The 24,398-nt window shown below is 45.1% G+C and overlaps 1 protein-coding gene across 6 annotated transcripts in view; it reads left to right on the top strand.

Moving 5' to 3' along the window:
- The window catches only part of fhod1 (formin homology 2 domain containing 1), an 86,823-nt gene extending 62,826 nt beyond the window's left edge, over nucleotides 1-23,997 (top strand). For 4 of the 6 annotated variants that reach the window (XM_033619943.2, XM_078173029.1, XM_033619925.2 and 1 more), the window contains 15 exons: nucleotides 2,493-2,543; nucleotides 6,527-6,690; nucleotides 7,057-7,113; nucleotides 7,913-8,065; nucleotides 8,355-8,524; nucleotides 8,708-9,286; nucleotides 11,119-11,274; nucleotides 11,407-11,589; nucleotides 12,083-12,202; nucleotides 13,572-13,733; nucleotides 13,830-14,020; nucleotides 14,113-14,305; nucleotides 18,136-18,319; nucleotides 20,811-20,987; nucleotides 22,064-23,997. In XM_033619943.2, the coding sequence (XP_033475834.1) occupies nucleotides 2,493-2,543; nucleotides 6,527-6,690; nucleotides 7,057-7,113; nucleotides 7,913-8,065; nucleotides 8,355-8,524; nucleotides 8,708-9,286; nucleotides 11,119-11,274; nucleotides 11,407-11,589; nucleotides 12,083-12,202; nucleotides 13,572-13,733; nucleotides 13,830-14,020; nucleotides 14,113-14,305; nucleotides 18,136-18,319; nucleotides 20,811-20,987; nucleotides 22,064-22,146 (2,623 nt within the window). In that variant the 3' untranslated portion in view covers nucleotides 22,147-23,997. The remainder of the gene's footprint in view (nucleotides 1-2,492; nucleotides 2,544-6,526; nucleotides 6,691-7,056; nucleotides 7,114-7,912; nucleotides 8,066-8,354; nucleotides 8,525-8,707; nucleotides 9,287-11,118; nucleotides 11,275-11,406; nucleotides 11,590-12,082; nucleotides 12,203-13,571; nucleotides 13,734-13,829; nucleotides 14,021-14,112; nucleotides 14,306-18,135; nucleotides 18,320-20,810; nucleotides 20,988-22,063) is intronic. The other 2 variants (XM_033619952.2, XM_033619934.2) reach the window with 1 other exon arrangement.
- Nucleotides 23,998-24,398: the final 401 nt, after the last annotated feature.

Here is a 24,398-nt window from a genome sequence, read left to right as displayed (position 1 = left end):
ATACAGATATAGATACAGATACAGATACAGACATAGATACAGATACAGATATAGATACAGATACAGATACAGATATAGATACAGATATAGATACACAGATATAGATACAGATATAGATACAGATACAGATATCAATACAGATATAGATATAGATATAGATAGACACAGATATAGATATAGATATAGATACAGATATAGATACAGATATAGATACAGATATAGATATAGCTACAGATATAGATATAGATACAGATATAGATATAGATACAGATATAGATACAGATATAGATACAGACATAGATACAGATATAGATACACATATAGATATAGATACAGATATAGATACAGATACAGATATCAATACAGATATAGATATAGATATAGATAGACACAGATATAGATACAGATATAGATATAGATACAGATACAGATATAGATACAGATATAGATATAGATATAGATACAGATATAGATATAGATATAGATACAGATATAGATACAGATACAGATATAGATACAGATATAGATATAGATATAGATATAGATACAGATATAGATATAGATACAGATACAGATATAGATACAGATACAGATATAGATACATATATAGATATAGATACAGATACAGATATAGATACATATACAGATATAGATATAGATATAGATACAGATATAGATACAGATACAGATATAGATATAGATATAGATATATGTACAGATACAGATATAGATATAGATACAGATATAGATACAGATATAGGTATAGATATAGATATAGATACAGATATAGATATAGATATAAATACAGATATAGATACATATATAGATATAGATACAGATACAGATATAGATACATATACAGATATAGATATAGATATAGATACAGATATAGATACAGATACAGATATAGATATAGATATAGATATATGTACAGATACAGATATAGATATAGATACAGATATAGACACAGATATAGATATAGATATAGATACAGATATAGATACAGATATAGATACAGATATAGATATAGCTACAGATATAGATATAGATACAGATATAGATATAGATACAGATATAGATACAGATATAGATACAGACATAGATACAGATATAGATACACATATAGATATAGATACAGATATAGATACAGATACAGATATCAATACAGATATAGATATAGATATAGATAGACACAGATATAGATACAGATATAGATATAGATACAGATATAGATACAGATATAGATAGAGATACAGATATAGATATAGATATAGATACAGATATAGATACAGATACAGATATAGATACAGATATAGATATAGATATAGATACAGATATAGATATAGATACAGATACAGATATAGATACAGATATAGATACAGATACAGATATAGATACATATATAGATATAGATACAGATACAGATATAGATACATATACAGATATAGATATAGATATAGATACAGATATAGATACAGATATAGATATAGATATAGATATAGATATATGTACAGATACAGATATAGATATAGATACAGATATAGATACAGATATAGGTATAGATATAGATATAGATACAGATATAGATATAGATATAAATACAGATATAGATACAGATATAGATATAGATACAGATACAGATATAGATACAGATATAGATATAGATATAGACACAGATATAGATACAGATACAGATATAGATACAGATATAGATATATAGATACAGATATAGATACAGATACAGATATAGATATATAGATACAGATATAGATATAGATATATATACAGATATAGATACAGATACAGATAGATATATAGATACAGATACAGATATAGATATAGATATATATACAGATATAGATACAGATACAGATATAGATATATAGATACAGATATAGATATAGATATAGATATATATACAGATATAGATACAGATACAGATATAAATACAGACATAGATACAGATACAGATATAGATACAGATATACAGATATAGATATAGATACAGATATAGGTATAGATACAGATACAGATATAGATACAGATATAGACACAGATATAGATACAGACATAGATACAGATACAGATATATTTACAGATATAGATATAGATACAGATATAGTAGATATAGATATTTTATGCAGCTGAGTTTTTTCCATCAGGTTCAGTGTCGAAGCGTCTGGCTGCTGTCTGAGCAGAGAGGATGATGGGAAACCTGCTGTGGTTCTGGTGGGAGGTTCTCCTGGTTAAACTGTGTGTGTGTTGTTGCCATGGTGACTGTGGTTTGGGGAGGTGATAAGACAAAGTGGTCTCAGTCTCACCTGCAGGTTCAGGCGTCAGCAGCTCAGCTCAGGTGAGGTGGAGGTTGATGTCGTGTTTCGTTTCAGCCGTGAAGCAGCAGAGAAACGATCCAATCGGAGACCACCCGCTGTGTGTGTGTGTGTGTGTGTGTGTGTGTTTGTCCTGCTCAGCCCTGTGTTGTGTCTCTGCAGCTCAGAGGACTGTAATGTAAATCCTGACAGGCCGGTTCTGAGGAGGTTTGAGTAAGTACTGCTGCAGCCACACTGCATGCTGGGAGCTGGAGGGACGAAGGCCGGGCTCTGCTGCTTATCTGACTCTGTGTGTGTGTGTGTGTGTGTGTGTGTGTGTGTGTGTGTGTGCGTGCGTGCACGTGCAGCCTGCGTTGTGCTGGTTTTTGTGTGTGTCAGTATTGCATCACTTCCTGTCAGAGTGTGTGTCTGTCTGGATACTCAGTGAACTTCAGTGTGATTTTTCTCAGCACTGGTCCTGGTCCTGGTCCTGGTCTGGGTTTATTGTCCTCCTGTGGTTCCGATCACAAGTACAGGAACTCAGAGCTTTGACTGTGTGATTTTCAGAGGCAGCTGCAGCCACTAAACACAGACATGAAGATTACAGAGCGCAGAGTGTCTGTCCTCTGACTTACAGAGAGAAACTGTAAACACACAAACACAATGTACGGTTTAAAACTTTCAGAGAAACTTTCAGAATTCATACATGTCACTCCTTCAGTCTGAGACAGCCCAAAAATGTCAGTAAAGATGATCAACGTCCCCCAAATCCAAAGTCGAGAGCGCTAAAACTCAAACCTGTGATGTCATAAAATGTAAAGCAGCTCAGTGAGGTCACACAGTGCTGCAGCTCAGTGAGGCCACACAGTGCAGCTCAGTGAGGTCACACAGTGCTGCAGCTCAGTGAGGTCACACAGTGCTGCATCTCAGTGAGGTCACAGTGCAGCTCAGTGAGGTCACAGTGCAGCTCAGTGAGGTCACAGTGCAGCTCAGTGAGGTCACACAGTGCTGTAGCTCAGTGAGGTCACACAGTGCAGCAGCTCAGTGAGGTCACACAGTGCAGCAGCTCAGTGAGGTCACACAGTGCTGCAGCTCAGTGAGGTCACACAATGCAGTGCTGCATCTCAGTGAGGTCACACAGTGCTGTAGCTCAGTGAGGTCACACAGTGCTGCAGGTCAGTGAGGTCACACAGTGCTGCATCTCAGTGAGGTCACACAGTGCTGCAGCTCAGTGAGGTCACACAGTGCTGCAGCTCAGTGAGGTCACACAGTGCAGCTCAGTGAGGTCACACAGTGCAGCAGCTCAGTGAGGTCACACAGTGCAGCTCAGTGAGGTCACACAGTGCAGCAGGTCAGTGAGGTCACACAGTGCTGCAGCTCAGTGAGGTCACACAGTGCTGCAGCTCAGTGAGGTCACAGTGCAGCTCAGTGAGGTCACACAGTGCAGCAGGTCAGTGAGGTCACACAGTGCAGCAGATCAGTGAGGTCACACAGTGCAGCTCAGTGAGGTCACACAGTGCAGCAGGTCAGTGAGGTCACACAGTGCAGCTCAGTGAGGTCACACAGTGCAGCAGGTCAGTGAGGTCACACAGTGAAGCTCAGTGAGGTCACACAGTGCTGCAGCTCAGTGAGGTCACACAGTGCAGCTCAGTGAGGTCACACAGTGCAGCAGGTCAGTGAGGTCACACAGTGAAGCTCAGTGAGGTCACACAGTGCTGCAGCTCAGTGAGGTCACACAGTGCTGTAGCTCAGTGAGGTCACACAGTGCTGCAGCTCAGTGAGGTCACACAGTGCTGTAGCTCAGTGAGGTCACACAGTGCTGTAGCTCAGTGAGGTCACACAGTGCTGCAGCTCAGTGAGGTCACACAGTGCTGTAGCTCAGTGAGGTCACACAGTGCTGCAGCTCAGTGAGGTCACACAGTGCTGCAGCTCAGTGAGGTCACACAGTGCTGCAGCTCAGTGAGGTCACACAGTGCTGTAGCTCAGTGAGGTCACACAGTGCTGCAGCTCAGTGAGGTCACACAGTGCTGCAGCTCAGTGAGGTCACACAGTGCTGCAGCTCAGTGAGGTCACACAGTGCAGCTCAGTGAGGTCACACAGTGCAGCAGGTCAATGAGGTCACACAGTGCTGCAGGTCAGTGAGGTCACACAGTGCTGCAGCTCAGTGAGGTCACACAGTGCAGCAGGTCAGTGAGGTCACACAGTGCTGCAGCTCAGTGAGGTCACACAGTGCAGGTCAGTGAGGTCACACAGTGCAGCAGGTCAGTGAGGTCACACAGTGCAGCAGGTCAGTGAGGTCACACAGTGCTGCAGGTCAGTGAGGTCACACAGTGCTGCAGCTCAGTGAGGTCACACAGTGCAGCAGGTCAGTGAGGTCACACAGTGCAGCAGGTCAGTGAGGTCACACAGTGCAGCAGGTCAGTGAGGTCACACAGTGCAGCAGGTCAGTGAGGTCACACAGTGCTGCAGCTCAGTGAGGTCACACAGTGCAGCAGGTCAGTGAGGTCACACAGTGCTGCAGCTCAGTGAGGTCACACAGTGCAGGTCAGTGAGGTCACACAGTGCAGCAGGTCAGTGAGGTCACACAGTGCAGCAGGTCAGTGAGGTCACACAGTGCAGCAGGTCAGTGAGGTCACACAGTGCTGCAGGTCAGTGAGGTCACACAGTGCTGCAGCTCAGTGAGGTCACACAGTGCAGCAGGTCAGTGAGGTCACACAGTGCTGCAGCTCAGTGCTGTGGCTCAGTGTGTTGAGCACAACTTGCAACATGCTGTGTCTGACAGGAACTTGATGCTGAAATCATGAGTGAACTTATACAAATACAAATACATATACACATATACAAATGTTTTTGATCTAAGAGATATTTATCCATCCATCCATCCATGTTCATCCTCTTATCTGAGGTCATCAGGGGGCAGCAGGCTGATAGAAGCACCCCAGATGTCTCTCTAACCAGCGACACTTTCAGCTCCTCCTTACCAATATTTATTAAAGACCCTTTTTAAAAAAAAAAAAAAAATCATTTTCCTTTTAAAGAACACGTGTGTGCCGACCAGACACAAAACACACTGAAAATATAAGTTAAAAAATAAATACATTTTTTAAAATAAAAAAATAGGTGTAAAAATAAATAAATTTTCTATAATAAAGTACAACTACTTGAATGTAATTATTAGATGTTTTTAAATTGTTTTTGCAGTAAATCGATGCGTGAAAGCCAAAAAAGGAAAATACATCTCCCCCCTCGTCATCTTTGCACAGTCCAGAAACAACTACTGAATAACATTTCAACTATGTGTGTGTGTGTGTGTGTGTGTGTGTGTATTAAAATCATAAATCAGAGCTTGTTGGTTTGAGGACGACGCAGCTTTGGGTGTGTAAACGGATGTGTGGTGGTTTTACAAGTGAGTGAGTGAGTGCGTGCGTGTGCGTACGTGTGCGTGCGTGCGTGTGTGCGTGTTGCTGGTGGCTCTGGTCCTTCTGGTCTGTTGTTGCTGGGTGCGGTCTAATCGCTGGTGTTAATCTGCCTGCAGCTGGTTGATTTTTGAGTTTGCAGTGAAGAAGAAATGAAATTGATTTTGATGTTTCTCATTCAAGCTTCACACGCTGTCCTCACAGGTATAAATCTCTATATTTGTCTCATGTTCAGACTCAAACCAACAACGTGATGCTGTCTGACTTCCTGTCTGAGTCTCAGTAGTTCCTCCTGAAGTCGTCTGTAAAAACCAGATCAATAGTTTGATCAGTTATTTCTTCCGTCAGCGTCTCACTGTAGTTTTTATTAAACTAACGGGAGGAAACAGCCACTTTGTTGGGGACTATTTTCAGCAGCAGATGAATCCACAACTAAACCACAGTGAGTTCATGGTGATGAAGGAACGTGTGACTCACTGATAACAATGGAGGAGGAAGAGGAAGATGAAGATGTGTCCCTGCAGCCGTCAGCAGACACACACTCACCGTTGGCTTCAGTCTGAACATGGAGGTTAAATACCAGCAGACTTTTACTTTAAAAAGAGCAGGAAGTGTCCTGCTGAGTGTTCAGGTTGTTTCATTATGTGATCATTACTGAGAATGAATCAGTTAATTTAACGATGATGATGAAGAGCAGCGTGTGAAGGTGACGCCTGCTTTTATCCGACATTTAAAGGAAGCAGCACGTCGGCCATGTTGGCTCCGTCTCACCTTGTTTCCTGTTCCCCTCCCCCGTCACAGAGACACCTTCCTGCGCAGCCTGGCCGCCACGCAGTGGGAGAAGAAGAGAAGAAGTAAACACCTCAGCCAGTCCAGGCTGTCCTCGTCTGATGATGTCATAACCCCGAGCGTGCAGCCCACAGAGGAGGGCAGCAGTGTCCCGTCTGAGGAGCTGTCGCATCAGGGTAAATGTTTAGAATAAGATCACATCAATGTTGTCACCTTCACCAACATTGTTAGTTGCCATCATCTTTGTCGTAGTCTTCCTCATCATCATCATCATTACCGTTAGTGATGACAACAACGATAATGATGACGATTCCATCTTTATCATAAACTGTCAACTTGTCATCATTACCATGATCATCGTTGGCGTCGTCACCTTCGTCATCGCTGTCCTCTTTACTATCGTCTTCGTTTCAGCATCACGTTCTTTATGTGACAAATAATCTGTTGATGAAACTCTAAACTGATCAATAAGTTATTGATTATCAGCTGTTTAAAGGACCAGTCCACCATCTGATCTTCTTCTCCTGTGTGTTTGTCTGCAGTCTCGCCGTCCAGCAGTTCGGACACAAACGGACACTCAGACTCCCAGAATGAATCAGGTGAGACTCCAGTTACCCACAATCCTCCTCTTCTTGTGTGGGTCGTCCTGCCTGCAGCGTTCAGTCAGAATTTGTTCAGGATTCATCCTGAGTTCAGATTTGATCAATCAACTCACAGATACAGAAACACAGACGCCTCATTGGCTGCTGGTTCATATGTCAGCGTCACAGCCAAACAGGAGAAGAAGAGTGGAGCTGCGGTTCGTCTGATGAAAATCACTTTAACGTTTTTATTTCTCAGCTGATTTCAGTGAGTTTTTTTTATTAGCGATGCAGCATATTGGGTTTTTTGTTGATATGCGATGGCCAATATATAACAGCTCATTTGATTGATAACTGATATATCCATGTATCCACTTTATCCCAACTAATTTCACTGAATTTAGTAAATAACTTCATTATAGTTTTGTTCCAATTTAACGATAATTAGTTTCTTTCAAACCACATGTTTAACTCACTCACATCCTCTGATAGTCGAGACAAATACCTCTCCAGAGCAGAAAATATTTGTATCAGCAAACGTCACCAGTTTCAGTACATCAGATAGTTTGTGTCTGTCATTACTATGAAGGATAAACAGTTTAGGGCCCAACACTGACCCCTGAGGGACGCCACCAGCAATGATCAAACATGATGGAGAGAACTCAACTTCACAAACTATTGACTTTTACTTAAATAACTTTTAACCATATTAACTAAACAAAAGAATCAGCCGCTGCTTTTAATGTGAAGGATGTTGGTCAGGCTTCCTGTTACCATCTGCGTGTGTGTGTGTGTGTGTGTGTGTGTGTGTGTGCAGCGCCGTCGATGCAGCGTCAGTGCAGCACTCTGTCCAACGACAGGAAGTTCCTGCTAGACATGCTCTACTCCAAGACCTCCAGCTCAGCACCTCTGAGCCCACCTGCTGCCGCCGCTGCCGACACCACAGAGGAAGAAGGGAACTTCCTGCCTGGTGAGAACTCACGTCTCCCTGATGTCCATCAGTCCTGTCTGTTAATGATCGATACATGAATAGATCTGTTTTTGTTGGTAGAGTCTGAAATTGATTGTTTTTAAAGGCCTTTAATGTTCAGAGATTCTTAGTCTCGTTCAAACATTAAAAATTAAAACTGCGTTATTTGTCAGTCAGACAGGAAGTTAAGAATGTGAACTGTTCCTTTAAAGATGAGACAGAATCTGTGCCGTTGGTTGTGGTAGTCGAGGCAGAGTGAGACCTCCTGTTTGTGTCCTCCTCCTCTCAGGTGGAGATCAGAGCGGTCGGGGTCGTGTGTTGGAGCGTCTGACCAGCTTCAGCTCGCGCTCAGCCGAGTCGTCCAGCCCGAGTGAGGGCAGCGCCTCCCGCAGGGCGGAGCTGGAGGGGCTGGAAGGCTCCGCCCAGGCAGCACTGGCCCGTCTGGCCGAAGAAAAACAGGTTTGAATCATCTCTGAGCACAGCTCTATGCGCTCTGACTCACCTGCTGTCACGCTTACTGTTGCTGAGCTGTGATTGGACAGTCACTGTGAGGGGGCGGGGCTTAGTAAGCAGTCAGCTGACACATTACGACAGTTTATGAAGTAACGTAAGAGCTAATGACACCTGAACGTTCTCCATCAGAACCGTCACCTCCGTCAGCAGTGCAGCATCGATGTGGAGAGCCACGCTCGCCGCCTGGAGACCATCCAGATGACCCCGCTGGGCCCCGGGGGCCCCGCAGACGCCTGGGACCAGCTGCAGCCGAGCGCTGCCGCCCTGCGCATCAAAGACCTGGACTTCTCCGACCTGATGGACGAGGAGGACATCGATGTGTTGGACATAGACACCTTCGACTCCTCCTCTTCCTCCTCCTGCTTCTCTGGCATCCCTCCCCCTCCTCCTCCTCCCCCGGGCCTGGGTGCTCCTCCTCCACCTCCTCCTCCCCCTCCTCCTCCACCACCAGGTGGTCTCGCCCCACCCCCACCTCCTCCCCCTCCTCCAGGTGCTCCTCCTCCTCCCTTGTCCTCGTCTGCGTCCACTCAGAAGAAGAAGAAGAAGACGGTGAAGTTGTTCTGGAAGGAGCTGAAGCAGGCCGACGGGCCGCACAAGTGTCGCTTCGGTCGGGGGACGGTGTGGGCGTCGCTGGATAAGGTGGCGGTGGACACCTCGCGACTTGAACACCTGTTTGAGTCTAAAGCCAAGGAGCTGCCCGTTGCCAAGGTAACCAGGCCAGCTGGGAGTTTGATGTGTCTTTACTGAAACATTTAGAGATGATGAGAAAGTGTGGCACCCAACGGCGCCCCCTGCAGGTCACAGTGTGACGCCCACAGAGCAGTCACTCAGACAGCTGTGTGATGGTTTGACGCTCTCAGATACGAGCGTCTCTCACAGCACACACTGATAATGTCAGCTTTGTGCCCCAGTGTCGTCTCTCAGGCTGAAGACTATAACCCGACTCAGCTGGCCGATATCGTCTCAGAGCAGATATCTGTGTGTGTTGGCCAGAAAATAAGATGAGACGTCAAAGATATGTTTGAGTCTCAGCCACAGAGAGCGAAGACTCTGTAACACGTCCCCTCAGGACAAAACCAGGACACCTGTCTGTAAGAGCCAAACTTAAGGGGCCCTTAAAGGTGGTTGTTTATGTTAAAGGAATGAAACAGGCAGGTGAACCACCTCAGGAGCTCGTCCGTGTCCTGCTGTGGGCGGAGTCAGCAGCTAATGTATTTTAGACACCTAAAAAAAATCAACATGAGTTTGAGTGTGGCTGTTAGGGCTCATTTATGCTCCCTTTACGTACGAAAATGTATACGTCCGTTTCAAACGATGTTACCGTCACTGCCCACATACTTCCATGCGCCCTTTACGTTGGCATGGATGTTAACCAATATATCCACCAGGGGGCAGCCCAGAGTCAAAAGTTTATGACAACAACAAACTCAGAAACAAACATGGCGACTGTGGAGGAGATATTGATAATGTACCTCTTGCATAAAAGACAAAAACAGAGGCAGCGTTGTAGGAGGCGGTGGTCGGTGAGGCCATTAAATACATCGCGACAGGAGGATGGAGAATTCTTTTCTCTAGTACTGCCGATGAAAGAAATTGAATTGTTATTTCTTCTTCGTGTCTCACTAGAGCTACGTATCGGGTAGTGACAGCAACACTGCCCCCACGGTTCCTGGTGGTACTGCTCCGTTTGGCCCGTATCCGTAAGCTTTATGGAAACGTGCAGAAATACGGACGAAATGAACGCAGAGCACGGACAGAAGGCTCCGTCCGTATCCAGATCCGTATTTAATGTTGAGCATAAATGAGCCTTAAGCTGTCTGAGAACCTGCAGACACTACTCTACATGGTTTTAGGCCGGGCGGCTTTATTTGCACAGAAGGTTTCAGACACCAGGGCACCTCAAGGTGCTCTACAGAGCAGTCAACTATAAAATATAATAAAGGACACAGATTTACAATAAAAGAGGAAAAATATTTAAAAGGTCAAATTTACTAAATGATTAATTTTAAAAAATCATTCAAGTGCAGAACAAGAGGTGCAAAGATATTTAATATGTTTAAAATAATTCAGTGGTCATTACAGGGCGGAGCAGGCAGCGTTAAAGAGGAAGTGTTGAGCGTCTGTCTGACATCATCTGGGAGGTTATTAAGGCTCTGTGCTGCGTCATAACAAAATGCTGCTTCATGTTTTCAGGAAAAAAATCATCAATAATTAGATTTACAGTTAATATTATAGTTAATATAGAAAAAGACGCTATAATTGAGCTGTAATGTAAGATCAGAGTTCTCTGTCTGTTCATAAGTAAATGAGTTCATTAATTAAACAGCAGTTTAAATTAATGATGTACGACTGACGTTATTAAGGAGAGCTGTCTTTGGCTGGACGTTAATGTGAATGACTGCAGCTTTATGAATGTTTATCAGCAGTAAGTAATAGAATCAGACAGTGTGTTATATAAAGCATTTCATCAAAGTGATATTAACAGTTATTAACAGTTATTAACAGTAGTTAAGAGTTAATAAGGAGGTGTTTGTGTGCAGAAAGGACCTGAGACCAAGAAGTCTGAGATTCTGGTTCTGGACCCGAAGAGGAGCAACGCCATCAACATTGGGATGACCGTCCTGCCGGCCGTCCACGTCATCAAGACCGCCATCCTCAACTTCGACGAGTTCGCCATCAGCAAGGAGGGGATAGAGGTAGGGAGCACTTCCTGTCAGCAGAGGGCGCTCTTATCCTTTAATGTGGAACTGAATGAGTGTGTGCTAAAGTAGTTAGTCTGACCCCACCCCCTCTCTCTCCCGCTGCCGCTCCCTCTCTGTCCTGAGCAGAAGATCCTGACCATGACGCCCACAGACGAGGAGAAGCAGAGGATCCAGGAGGCTCAGCTGGCCAATCCTGACCTTCCTCTGGGCACAGCGGAGCAGTTCCTGTTCAGCCTGGCCTCCATCAGCGCCCTGACCCCCCGCCTGCAGCTCTGGGCCTTCAAACTCAACTACGAGGCTCTGGAGAAGGTAACACACACACACACACACACACACACATAGTGACATCACAGTCCTGAGACACATGAGACCAACAGGAAGTTAAAGGACTGATGTGTTCAGACTTCCTGTGAGGCTGTGGTGATGTGTGCACAACACAGATGAGTTTAAGATGAACACAGTGTTTGTATATTTCCATATTTCACTCACCAACACAGGAACCCTCCAAAACATAAACAGTATAAACAGTTTGTGACTGTGGATCAGAGTTTTCTCTGACGTCTGACTCTGTAACACAACATGGAGGCTCATGTATGTTCATCGTCCAGAGAAGAGGTGAAAAAAGATATGAGACGCTGATGTTTGCAGGACGTCGACCTCACCGACTGTGAGGAGGAAAATCAGCCCGATCCTCGAATGTGATGTTAAATGAGACGTCACATAGTCGAGGGTCTGAGGAGGAGTGTGTGCTGTCGGTGATAGAGACAGGATGTTGACAGTGAGTGTGTGTCGCCCCCTGCAGGAGATCGCAGAGCCGCTGTTTGACCTAAAGCTGGGCATGGAGCAGCTGGCGTCCAATCAGACCTTCAGGAGAATCCTCGCCACGCTGCTCGCCATCGGAAACTTCCTCAACAGCTCCAACGTGAGAACAAAACAAACTCTCCTCTCATCATGATTCATCTGTTTTCACTACATGACAGGACAAATACAGAGAATAGATAATATGTGTGTTTAACTCTGATCAGATCATTTAAAGTTTCTGTGTGTAACTTCTGACCTGTATGAGGCCTGACAGCTCAGAGCTCAGCCGGCTGCAACTGTTTGATTCTGCAGCAACTTGCAGCCAAATCAAAAGTTTAAATAGTTTAAGTTTTGATGGTGAATTGCGGCCAGTGAATTCCAGCAGCCAATCAGTGAGCAGAGTCCTGTGACTGCTGTGACCAGGCTCCCAGGAAGTGCCGGACAGTGGCACTGTAATTTCCAGGGTGCGTCACGTGAAGGCCCAAAAAGGCGAACATTAAGGAAGAGACGTCTGTAAATGAGTGGATGCATTTTTTGAGCATCACAATAAAATGTCTGATGTCACTCTTCACTTGGTTCGACAACATGTGGAGAGTTTAGAGGAGCCACAGCATCAGATCATTTATCCCTATTTAAGTTAGCGGAGCGCTAAACAGGAAGTTAGCTGCGCTCTGCACTCTGTGAGCCCAGTGATGCTGAGCCCGTCTGTGGGTCAGTTCATCCTGCGGTAATCCAACTTTTTTGGTTTCATGAGCTGCTGAGCAGCTTTTATAGGAATGAACGGCGTCTCATCTCCAGAGCTGTGTCCAGGTGTCTTTATACATCCACACTTGTGACCTGCTGATCTGTGTTACACAGAACTTCTTCCCACCTCAAACAAATGAACACGCCTCCCAGGAAGTTACTGTGTTGAGAAACAATGACATCATCTCCTCCATTCACACGTGTCCACTGTTTGTTGTGTAATGAGCATGTTTCACAAACAACAACAACAACAACAACAATGGCGGTCTGTTGGTTTGTTTACATTTATCTCGTCCTCGTCCACACACGAGTCACATTTCAGGCTCGTGTACCTGAGTGATGTTGAACAAACATTATGAATGAAGGAATAATTAGCTGCAGATGTTTTACAGCTGTTTGACTTGTTACCACTGAAGGATGAGCTCACTGCACACACTCAGTCTTCTTCTGTGGTATTTGATGGATCATTGGTGCAGCCTTTATCAGCACAGACTGACCCAGCTGTTTGTGTGTTCCTGTGTAGACGGAGATATTTAGAAAAATGAAGGTCAGAATTATTTTATTATAATGAAGGTGATGATGTCAGTAAACATGAGGACAGGAGCGTTATCAGGACGCCGTGATCAGCTGACCTCAAACTGAGGATCTGCAGATCAGCTGCTTCAGTGGAGCTCAGATAAATGTGTTGTGTATTCAAACACAGATTGTGTGTGTGTGTGTGTGTGTGTGTGTGTGCGCGTGCGCAGGCGAAAGGCTTTGAGCTGGGTTACCTGGAGAAGGTGGTGGAGGTGAAGGACACGGTGCACCGTCAGTCTCTGCTGCATCACACCTGCAGCCTGGTGGTGGAAAATTACCCAGAATCCTCTGACGTCTACAGTGAGATTCCCGCCATCACCCGCTCCGCCAAAGTAAGTATTCTATTCTGTCGTACTTCCTGCTGTTCAGTCTGCTCTGTGGGATCGTTCAGGCAGCTGCTGACAGGTGTGTGTGGTCGTCTCCTGCAGGTGGACTTTGAGCTGCTGTCTGAGAACCTGGTGCAGCTGGAGAGACGCTGCAAAGCATCATGGGACAACTTGAAGGTGGTGGCCAAACACGAGACAAAGGCCGTGCTGAAGAACAAGTTGACGGACTTCCTGAAGGACTGCACACAGAGGATCATCATCCTGAAGGTCGTCCACAGGAGGGTCATCAACAGGTGAGACACACACACACAGGTAACATGACCCCTGCAGACGGACAGACACTAACCACCTCCTCCTCCTCCTCCTCCTCCTCCTCCTCCTCCAGGTTCCACTCCTTCCTGCTGTTCCTGGGTCAGCCGTCGTCCTCAGTGCGTGACATCAGAGTGACCAGTTTCTGTCGGATCATCAGTGAGTTCTCTCTGGAGTATCGGACCACCAGGGAGCGCGTCCTCAGCCTCAAACGCAAACGAGCTGCTCACAGAGAGAGAACCAAGACCAGAGGGAAGATGATCACAGAGGTAACTCCTCCCCCTCCTGATGACCTCACACCTCCTGATCCTCCTGAGAGGAGGGGTCAGAGGTCGCACATGTTTAATGATCCACGCTGCCCAACAGTTCACGTCATCATGATCCTCTTTAATCCAAGAAGAAAAAGATGTTTTCAGGTTTACACTCTAATTAAAGTAGAAATACTGACGTATGAAAATACTCCATTACATATTAAGTCCCTCACAGCTGCTGGGAGTGTTTTAGAGACATATCCATCCGTCCCTCTTTGACCACTTATCTGAGGCTGTGTCTCAGGGGCAGCAGGCTGAGCAAAGTCCTCCAGACGTCCCTCTCCTCAGCTCCTTCCTCCAGCTCCTCCTGGAGGACCCCGAGGTGTTCCCAGACCAGATGAGATCTATAATCCCTCCAGTGTGTTCTGGGTCTGCCCCGGGGCCTCCTACCAGCTGGACCAGGAGGATCCTGATCAGATGTTGAACCACCTCAACATGAAGGAGCAGCGGCTCTACTCCGAGCTCCCTCCAGATGTCTGACTCCTCCCCCTATCTCTAAGGCTGAGCCCAGACACCCTACAGAGGAAACTCATTTCAGACGCTTGTATCTGTGACCTCATTCTTTCAGTCACTACCCAGAGCTCATGACCATAGGTGAGGGTTGGGACGCAGATGGACCAGGAAATCAAAAGCTTTGCCTTCTGGCTCAGCTCCCTCTGAACCACGAGGATCTGGTGTAGCTGCATCACTGCAGACGCTGTACCAAACCACCGATCCGTCTCACGCTCCACTCTACCCACTGTGAACAAAACCCTGAGATACCATACCATACCAATTTATTTATATAGCACATTTAAAACAACAGAGCTGAGACCAAAGTGCTTTTCAAGTAAAAGACAAAAACAAGTAACAACGCACAGACGCTTGTATCTGGCAGCTCGTTCCAAAGTTTTGGAGCTGCCACTGCGAAAGCCCGATTTCCCCTGACCTACAGCCTGGATTTAGGGACAGCTAGGAGAAGCTGATTGGAGGACCTGAGGGATCTTGGAGGGACATAGGGTTCCAGCAGGTCGGAGAGGTAGATGGGTGCCAGGCCGTTAAGGCACTTGAAAGCAAACAGCAGAATTTTGAAATCAATCCTGTGGCGCACAGGAAGCCAATGGAGGGAGGCCAGTACAGGACTAATGTGCTCTTGCTACGTGTACCAGTTAGCAGACGAGCAGCGGCGTTCTGGACTATCTGTAAGTGAGAGATGGAGGCCTGGCTAACACCAACATACAAGGCATTACAGTAGTCAAGGCGAGATGTCATAAAAGCATGCATTACAGTTTCAAAAACAGAATGTGATAGAAAAGATTTAACCTTGGACAGTCTCCTGAGCTGGTAGAAGCTCTTACTCACAACATCATTTATCTGTTTGTCCATCTTTAGGTCAGAGTCGATTTTTACCCCTAGATTGGTAGCAGTTGGCGTCACGAAAGGTTCAAGGGGGCCTAGATCACCAGGAGGAAACACATGTGCGTTGCTGGGACCAAACACCATAACTTCAGTTTTGCTGTCGTTAAAATTTAAAAAGTTTAAAGCTAGCCATGCTTTGACATCCTCCAAGCATGTAAACAAGGGTTTTAAGGAGTCAGGATGGTTTCGCTTTACAGGCAGGTAGATTTGACTGTCATCCGCATAACAGTGGAAGGAGACACCATGTTTTCTAAAAATGGATCCTAGGGGGAGCAGATATAGCATAAACAAAATCGGCCCAAGGATTGAGCCCTGCGGCACTCCGCAGTGGAGAGATGCTGTGGAGGATGTAGCATCTCCTAGGTTGACACAGAAGCTTCTCCCAGACGGGTATGACCTGAAAAATTCCAAGGCTGAACCTTTAATGCCAACCCAGTGCTCCAGACGGGAAAGCAAAATAATGTGATCTACAGTGTCAAAAGCTGCAGAGAGGTCTAACAGCACAAGAATGAGAGAGTCACCAGAGTCTGTGGCCAAAAATATGTCATTGAAAATTTTTAGGAGTGCAGTCTCGGTACTACGGAGTGCTTTGTAACCGGACTGGAACACTTCCAAAATGGCATGAGTCTTCAGAAATGACATCAGTTGGACAAGCACAATTTTTTCCAAAACTTTGGAAAGAAATGGGAGCTTGGAGATAGGCCTAAAATTGGAAAGGACAGAGGCATCGAGGCTAGGCTTCTTAATCAGCGGTTGCACCACAGCATGTTTAAAATTTGCTGGTACATCTCCTGCCAGGCTGTTATTCATAATTATTTGGACATTTGGCCCTATAGCCCTGCTGGTCTCTTTAACAAGGCGAGGGGGAAGGACGTCTAAGGGGGAGCCAGAGGGTTTCATGTGGGAAATTATGTCCTCTAGCTAGGAAAGAGACACAGGCTCAAAATGGCTAAAAGTGGCGGGGCAGGTGGCCATAGTAGAGGGGTCATGTGTCGGGGTAGTGATACTAGCTCTAATGTTGGCTACTTTGTCAATAAAAAATTGTAGAAAGAGCTCACATGTTTCAGAGGAGGCATCCAGACAGACAGACTGGGGGGCGTCAAGAATATCATTAATAGTTTTAAAAAGGACCTGAGGCTTGTGACAGTTGGTTAAAATGATATCAGAAAAGTGTTTCGTCTTTTCAGCCTTGACAATTTGCTGGTAACTACGCCAGCTGTCCCTCAGAATATCAAAAGACACCTGTAGCTTGTCTTTTTTCCACTGACGCTCAGCCCTCCTGCATTCTCTTCTGGCTTCCCGTGTACTGTCATTCAACCAGGGCTCGGTTTTAGGTTTAGCGTGTCTGGTTTTTAAGGGAGCGACAGTATCAAGGACTTGTAAGCAGGTGGAGTCAAAGCGAGAGGTTAGCTCATCTGTGTTTATACACACAGGGCTGGCTGGGCTTAGTAGGTCTACTGTGGCGTTGGTAAATGCAGACGAGAACCGAACGGCAGTGGAAGGGTTAAGCATACGGCATCGGCAAGCTGGTGCGATTTGTCTGTCAGTGTAACATGGGAGAGACACATCGAACAAAACAGGCATATGGTCAGAAAAGAATGCACCACAAACTTCAATGTTGGAAACTGGTAAACCATATGATAGGACGATGTCAAGTGTGTGCCCGTGCTCTTGTGTGGGACCAGTCACAGACTGCACAAGATCAAATGAACCAATGAGATTTAAGAATTCACCAGCCGGGGGCTTGGAGGGACAACACACGTGTATATTCTTATCACCAAGAATTAAAGCATGGTCATATTTAGGCATTATTTCAGCCAGGAAGTCTGAGAAATCAGAGATGAAGTGCTTGTTATATTTTGAGATACTTGAACTCGTTCTCTTGACGCAGTAACTCTGTCCCAACCCAGAGGGAACAATCCACCTGTTTCCAGCAGAGAACCATGACCTCAGATTTGGAGGTGCTGACTCTCATCCTGACCGCTTCACACTCAACCCGCCACAGGTCATGCTGGAGGTCACGGTGTGATGAAGCCAACAGAACCACATCATCTGCAAAGAGCAGAGATGTGGTTCTGAGGCCCCCAAACCGGACCTCTTCCTCCCCCGGCTGCACCTCAAGATCCTGTCCATGAGCATCACAAACAGGATCAACTGTTCATGTAAAACCTTTATGTGAGAAATAACCTCTAACCGAGGCTGTGACATAATAAATGCAGCGCAGTAAAAGGAGCGATATTCTGAGATGGAGTACAAGCGCCTCACAAACACCTTCACACAGCGACTTCACAGAACGCTGTGACTCATCTTCATCACCTCGTCTGAAGAAACTAAAATGTCTAAAGTTCAGCTCTGATGTTTCTCTCTTTTCTTCTTCTTCTTCTTATCAGACTGAGAAGTTTTCGGGGGCGGTGCCTCACGAGGACAGCCCCTCCCCGGTCTCCATGGCAGCGGAGGCGGAGCCTGGTCAGGAGGAGGAGCATGAGAACATGAAGAACCTTCTGATCAGCAGCAGCAGCAGCAGCAGCCTGACTGTAGACCAGAGAGGCCTGAGACGCTCCCGAGCCGTCCGCAGTAAGACTGTTTCCACACGTTTACATCTTTGTTTCTCTGTTTTCATTTGATCCTGTTAGTTTTGATTTCACATGTCAGATCTGTACGTGACGCTCCTACGTCCTGTCCTCATCACCTGTGTGGGCTGCGTCTCTGACACCTGACAGTGATTGGTTGGTAGATGTCCTCTCATGTCGTCTCTGTCTCGTCCTCTCGGATGATCATTTCTAGTTTTTATCATCAGACTCAATATAAAGTTGTTCTGAGGTCTGATCTTTGTCTCCTCGTGTTTACAGCAGCTCATTTTGTTTTGCTGAGCGTCCTCCATCAATAAACAGGATGTATAAGTGTAGCTGCAGAATGAGAAGTATAAACATATATAAATACACAGAGAGGTGTAAACAAACTGTCAGTGATCAGAGGCTTGTTGTTTCTTTGATTTTTAATGAAGTGATGACATCATCGTGTCTCCACCTGTTCCTCTCAGTGACACATGAGATCAGCTGTCAGATAAATATGAATGACAACATGTTTTCACTCCCACACGCCACGGATTGAAAAACATGATGAAGAGTCTGCTCTTCTCCTGAACCCCAAAACTTGATTTCTCTTTGTTCAGAGTCGTCACTGAGCAGCTGTGGAGGAACATGACAGGAAGTTCATACAGTGGGTGATCTAACATCTGTATGAGACAGCAGAGAGACGAGGAGTGACTGGACTCAAACTGCAGGACACCTGAACTTTAACCTTTGAACTTCAGATAATAATTCTGTGTGATGACTTCAGGTCCACGAGAAACAGTCTGTAAGAGTCAGTTTACTTTGAGCTGCAGCTGAATGTGACGGGGTCACACTGAAGGTCACCTGTTGGTCAGGTACGTCTGTGATGACAGGCAGATCCTGAACACTGCAGATGTGATCAGTCAGAGTCCTCAGTGTGTCCCCGTGCAGCAGGCTGACCTTCCTGTCAGATTAGTGTGTGATGTGAACAGAGTATTTGTCTGTTTACCGTCGATGGGAACAAAGATAACTCGTCCTGTCTCACAGTGTCTCAGTCTCTGGATCAGGTCTCATGTCTCACCTGTACCTGAACACAACACAGAGCCATCTGCAGTCTGAACTCACAGAGACACAAATGTGCAGACGCATGCTTTTGGTGAAATTTATAAACCACATTTTAGGAATCTGAAACATTGTGGCGCACATACACGAGCCTCAGGCACGTGCACAGGTAGACCTCAGGTGTCGTCAGCCCTTTTGGCCTCTGACTGGATAAGACAAGACAGCAGTTCTCTTTTTTTAAATCATTTTTGTTTTAGTTTTTAAATTTGAGCCCCACCCCTCGCTCTTTAACTTTCTGTGTTGTCACGACGACCACAGTTAACACACACAAACTGAGCGTCCTGCAGAGCAGCTTCACGTCTCTCTGACCTGTCTTCATGCTCCGCCTCAGCCATGTTTGTGACTGTGGTGAAATCAAAGCACTATTAAGACATCTTGATGCAGCCACACTAACCTGGGCAGGAACCTGCTATGATGCTGAACATCCAGTAAACCAGTCTGGTGTGAAATCAACCGTCTCCTTCCAACTCTGTGTCACATTCACGTTCACCAGCGGCTTGGTATGAGCGGAGACAGGTGCTGAACTGCTCTCCACTTCCACATGTCTTTATCAACCAAAATTCAAGTTGAAATAATGTTGATGTCACCGTGGCTCCGATCATTCATTTACACAAATGTGACGTAGTTTGGTGCAGCACGAACATACCGTGTGCAAAGAGCGCAGGAGGAGCGCGGAGCTGCTGCTGCTGCTGCTGCACACGTCTGTTCTCTGGAGTTCTTTAAAAATGTTTAAAGCTTATTTCAATTCACTTTTATTTGTAAAGCCCAATATCACAAATCACAATTTGCCTCACAGGGCTTTACAGCATACGACATCCCTCTGTCCTTATGACCCTCACAGCTGATCAGGAAAAACTCCCCAAAAAAACCCTTTAACAGGGACAAAGATAATTATAAGAGTTAATGTGTGACTATGTGAAAACGACAGGAGGAGAGTAAAGTGAGGAGAGCATTTTATTTTCTTCCTGTTATAAATGATGAATGTATAAAGTGAATATGTGTGTGTAGCAGCTGCTGTGTGCATTTAGTGTAGATCTGGAGACGCCTCAGAAATGGACGTAGAAAGACCCTGAAACATTTGTTAGCATATCGATAGTTGTGGCCTTTAACCACTGATCAGATCTGTAGGTTTTATTGTCTGTGTCACAACACAAGGTTCTCAAACTACTTTGGTTTTAATGCTGATTGAATACTGAACACACACCTGTCACACACACACACGAGGACGAGACAGTGACGACATTCTGAGTTTTACAAGCAGCAGCTAGATTCTGGAAATCTGTGAAAAAAACATGTGGGTGCAGATTGTGTTTGGGCCTGCTCATGTGTGTGTCCTGTGTGGGTCCAGGTCTGGGTGATATTCTGGTTCTGATTGTGGTTCTGGTCCTCAGGTTTCGGCAGGGTGAGTCCGTCTCACATGTCCGTAGCCAAAGACGACGGGACGAGCTCCCAGGACGACGCCACAGATGAGATCATGGACCGACTGGTGAAGTCCGTCACCCAGAATCCCTCAGACAGACCGTCCAGCCCCAAGACCCGCAAACGCTCCCGACTCAACAGGAAGTCATGTGAGTACACGGTGCTGAGTCAGATTTCAGTTCAGGGTTCATGTTTGACTCTGAGGACAGGAGGGTTGATCTGGAGGAGTGTTTCAGACGAGAGGACCTGTGTCATCGTTCTAAGAACCTCCCTCTCTCTTGTTTCCACACCACAAGAACCAGGAACGATTGTAGTTCTTAGAACTTTCTTTTTTTACTTCCTGACTCAGAGTAGCTTCTCTCCCGACACAAAAGAAACCATAGTGATGTAAGCGCACAGTGATTGGTCGAACACATGAGCCAGTGCAGCACCAGCAGCCGCCATCTTTAAACCCTGTTAGCCTTGTAAAGAACACACAACACAAACAGAAGGACCGATGGTGAAGTCGAGGCTTTACTGAGCAGACATGTGACTGTGGACGTGCTGCACCACCAGCTGGCCGACTGACACTACGTCACCTCAGTGCTCCTGTTGGTGCTGTGAATGCAGTCGCTCTGTCAGGGAGTCGCCACATCTGTTTGGTCCAAACCTCTGAAGTGTTGGAGTGCTTCTTTGAGAGTATTTGACTGACTGCTGCTCTTTGGAGCCTCGGCAGGTTCAGTCTGGTTCAGATTGTGTGTGTGGAGACACAACAGCAGCTCTGTGTCCACAACAGTCTCCGTATCTCTGCAGCTCCATATCACTGTTTTCACTTCCTGTCCAAATCCTCTGTGAGCAGATTAACATCTTGTCCTGCTGCTGTACCAACGTGCACTCTGATCTCAGACTGAGAGTCAGACCTGAACGCTCTCAGCACAGAGACATATTCTGATTATTCCCTCAGATCTGATCCCACCGCTCACATTCATGTCTGCAGTGACACGTATCTGCTTCTGTGGTCTGACACCTGTACAAGTTTTTTGGATGTGCGTTCATTTTGGAAAAACACACAAGCTCTGATGTGAGCATCCTCACAGCGAGCGGTGAGCAGACAGGTTTCAGATTCAGGACCAGATATAAATGAGGTTCATTTGCTTGTGATGTGAACGCGGCCTGAAACTGTTTGACACTCTGTGTGTGTGTCTGTGTGTGTCTGTGTGTGTGTGTCTGTGTGTGTGTGTTTCAGTGAGGAGGACTCTGAAGAGCGGTCTCAGTGTGGACGTGGTTCAGGCTCTGGGGCTCAACAACAAGTCAGCGGACAGAGTCTGAGACTCCAGCTGATCAGTGAACACTATTGAGACTGAACGCTGTCGACATGAGGAGCGACTTCCTGCAGGAGGAGGATGAACACCTCTCCCTCCTCTTCCTCACTGATGATGATCTATTTATTAACATGAACACGTCGACATGTTTGACTCGCTGACAGCTGATGAGCAGCTCGTTCAAACTGCCGCCATGTTTGTTCTGACATCATCATCACAGTGATTCTTGTTGCTGTCTGAGCTGCTGGAGGAGGAGGAAACATCATCACACACACACACACACACACACACACACACACACAACGTCACCACTAGGTCCATTGAGTGTTAAAGTCACATGACCTTCCTCGACACATCTGCACCTCAGACCTTCACACCTGGCTGCAGTGACATCACAGGTGAGCTGCAGCACACTGTGATGTCACTGCTGGGCGTGGTTACAGCTGTGGTGGTTGTTCACCTGATTCTTTGTTCTTTAAACACTGTGTGTGTGTGTGTGTGTGTGTGTGTGTGTGTGCGTGTGTGGAATGAAACCAAAGTTAAACCAACATCAAATTGAATCTGAACATTTTCCAACCTGGAAATTTAAAGAAAATCTTGACAGTTTTATTTTCAGCAGGATTCATTCTGACTCAACACTAAAACAGATCTTTGAATTCCACAGTGAGACCTTTAAACTGTTTCCAACACCCCATTTAAATAATGCAGTTAAAGCTGTTTGTAAAGATCGTGACGGCTGAGCGTCGTCTGATTTTCCTGATTTTTACTGATGGATGAAATCAAATGTTTGTTTAGTATTTGATGTTGAATAATGAGACGATGAACTGTGAGGTGGAAGAATTGTTTTTATAAAGTTAAACTGAGTCAATACATTCAACAAACTTTTGTTTGGAAGCGTTCAGATGTTGAGTTGTTCAGGAGCTCTGGAAAATGTTAGTAAGAAATATTCAAGTTTAAACTTCACTCAGATTAAAATACATTTTTAATTTGTAATAAAACTTTCTCACAGCTGAAGGGTCGGTGGGAACGTTTGTGAAAATCACGTCACAGAGTCACTGATGTGGTACAAAACTGTCACCTGCCTGTGTGTGTGTGTGTGTGTGTGTGTGTGTGTGTGTGTGTGTCACTGATAATGATGTTTCATCATCTCATGTTCATTTCATCTGAGCACAGATTACATCAGTTTTTGTTTCTGTACAGTCGAGTTAGTTTTTTGCACTTTGAGGTGTTTTTGGTTGTTTTGTTTTTTTCTGCTGATCTCGGGTCAGTTAGGGACTGTTCAAAATATATTGGGGGGGGGGATATTAGATTTTTTTAAAGGTTGAAGATGAACTCCTGGAGTTGATAAAAGCCTCAGTTTATTTTTCGACAAATTTTAGATGAGACATAGAATTAAGTGGTTCTGATGAAATGTTACTAATTTAAGACCAGATTTGGTTTGAGACATGTTTTCCTTAAAAATCAATAACATTTGACGACATGTTTAAAAAAGATTTAGTTTGGAAACTTGAAAATCGAACTATAGTTTCTGTTTTTACAGTTTCAGGCTGATAAATGTCATTCTGATGATTCTTAAAGAAAACGTCCTCAAACCAACGATTTCTTTAAAAATGTCCTGAAATTCTCTCAGATTTAAAAAATAAATAAAAAATAAATTTAAAATTTACTGTAATTAATGATGTCATGGTGATGATGTCATGACGGCATGTTTCCCTCCCATGACTAAGGAACAGTCCCTAAGTGTCAGTTTGCTTTGAGGCCTGAGTTGTAACTTAAAGAGCTGATGAACATTTTACAGACAGAATAAAGTTTGGACGCGTTAAAGGTAAAATTATTAATAAAGGATTTTAATAACAACAGAACGATTCTCACTGATTTATTGTGTCGTTGGTGAGTTTTGTCTTCGTCATAATGACGTCATTGTGTCTTGAATGAATCTTTATTTGTCTTTACAGTGTGCAGTGAAACGTGTCAGCGCTGCAGACGGACACAAGTAACGTTCAACATGATCACATGACAGAGACGTGATCACATGACAGAGACGTGATTACATGTCTGCTCTCTAGATAACAGTGTGTACAATAATAATACGTGTCAGAAACATTCAGAGTGGTGATGATGACAAAATGAGCGTTTGATGATCGACGTTAAAGAAATAATTCACTCAGTCACTCACCACACGTTAAACTAAATTCATGAGGTAACGTGTTGATGGCGCTGCGCCCGCGCTAGCTGTATGATCTCCATCTTGTTCCCGTG

The sequence above is a fragment of the Epinephelus lanceolatus genome, chromosome 2 (assembly GCF_041903045.1).
Source record: "Epinephelus lanceolatus isolate andai-2023 chromosome 2, ASM4190304v1, whole genome shotgun sequence".
Lineage (NCBI taxonomy): Eukaryota > Metazoa > Chordata > Actinopteri > Perciformes > Serranidae > Epinephelus > Epinephelus lanceolatus.
This window is presented reverse-complemented; position numbering and strand designations above follow the sequence as displayed.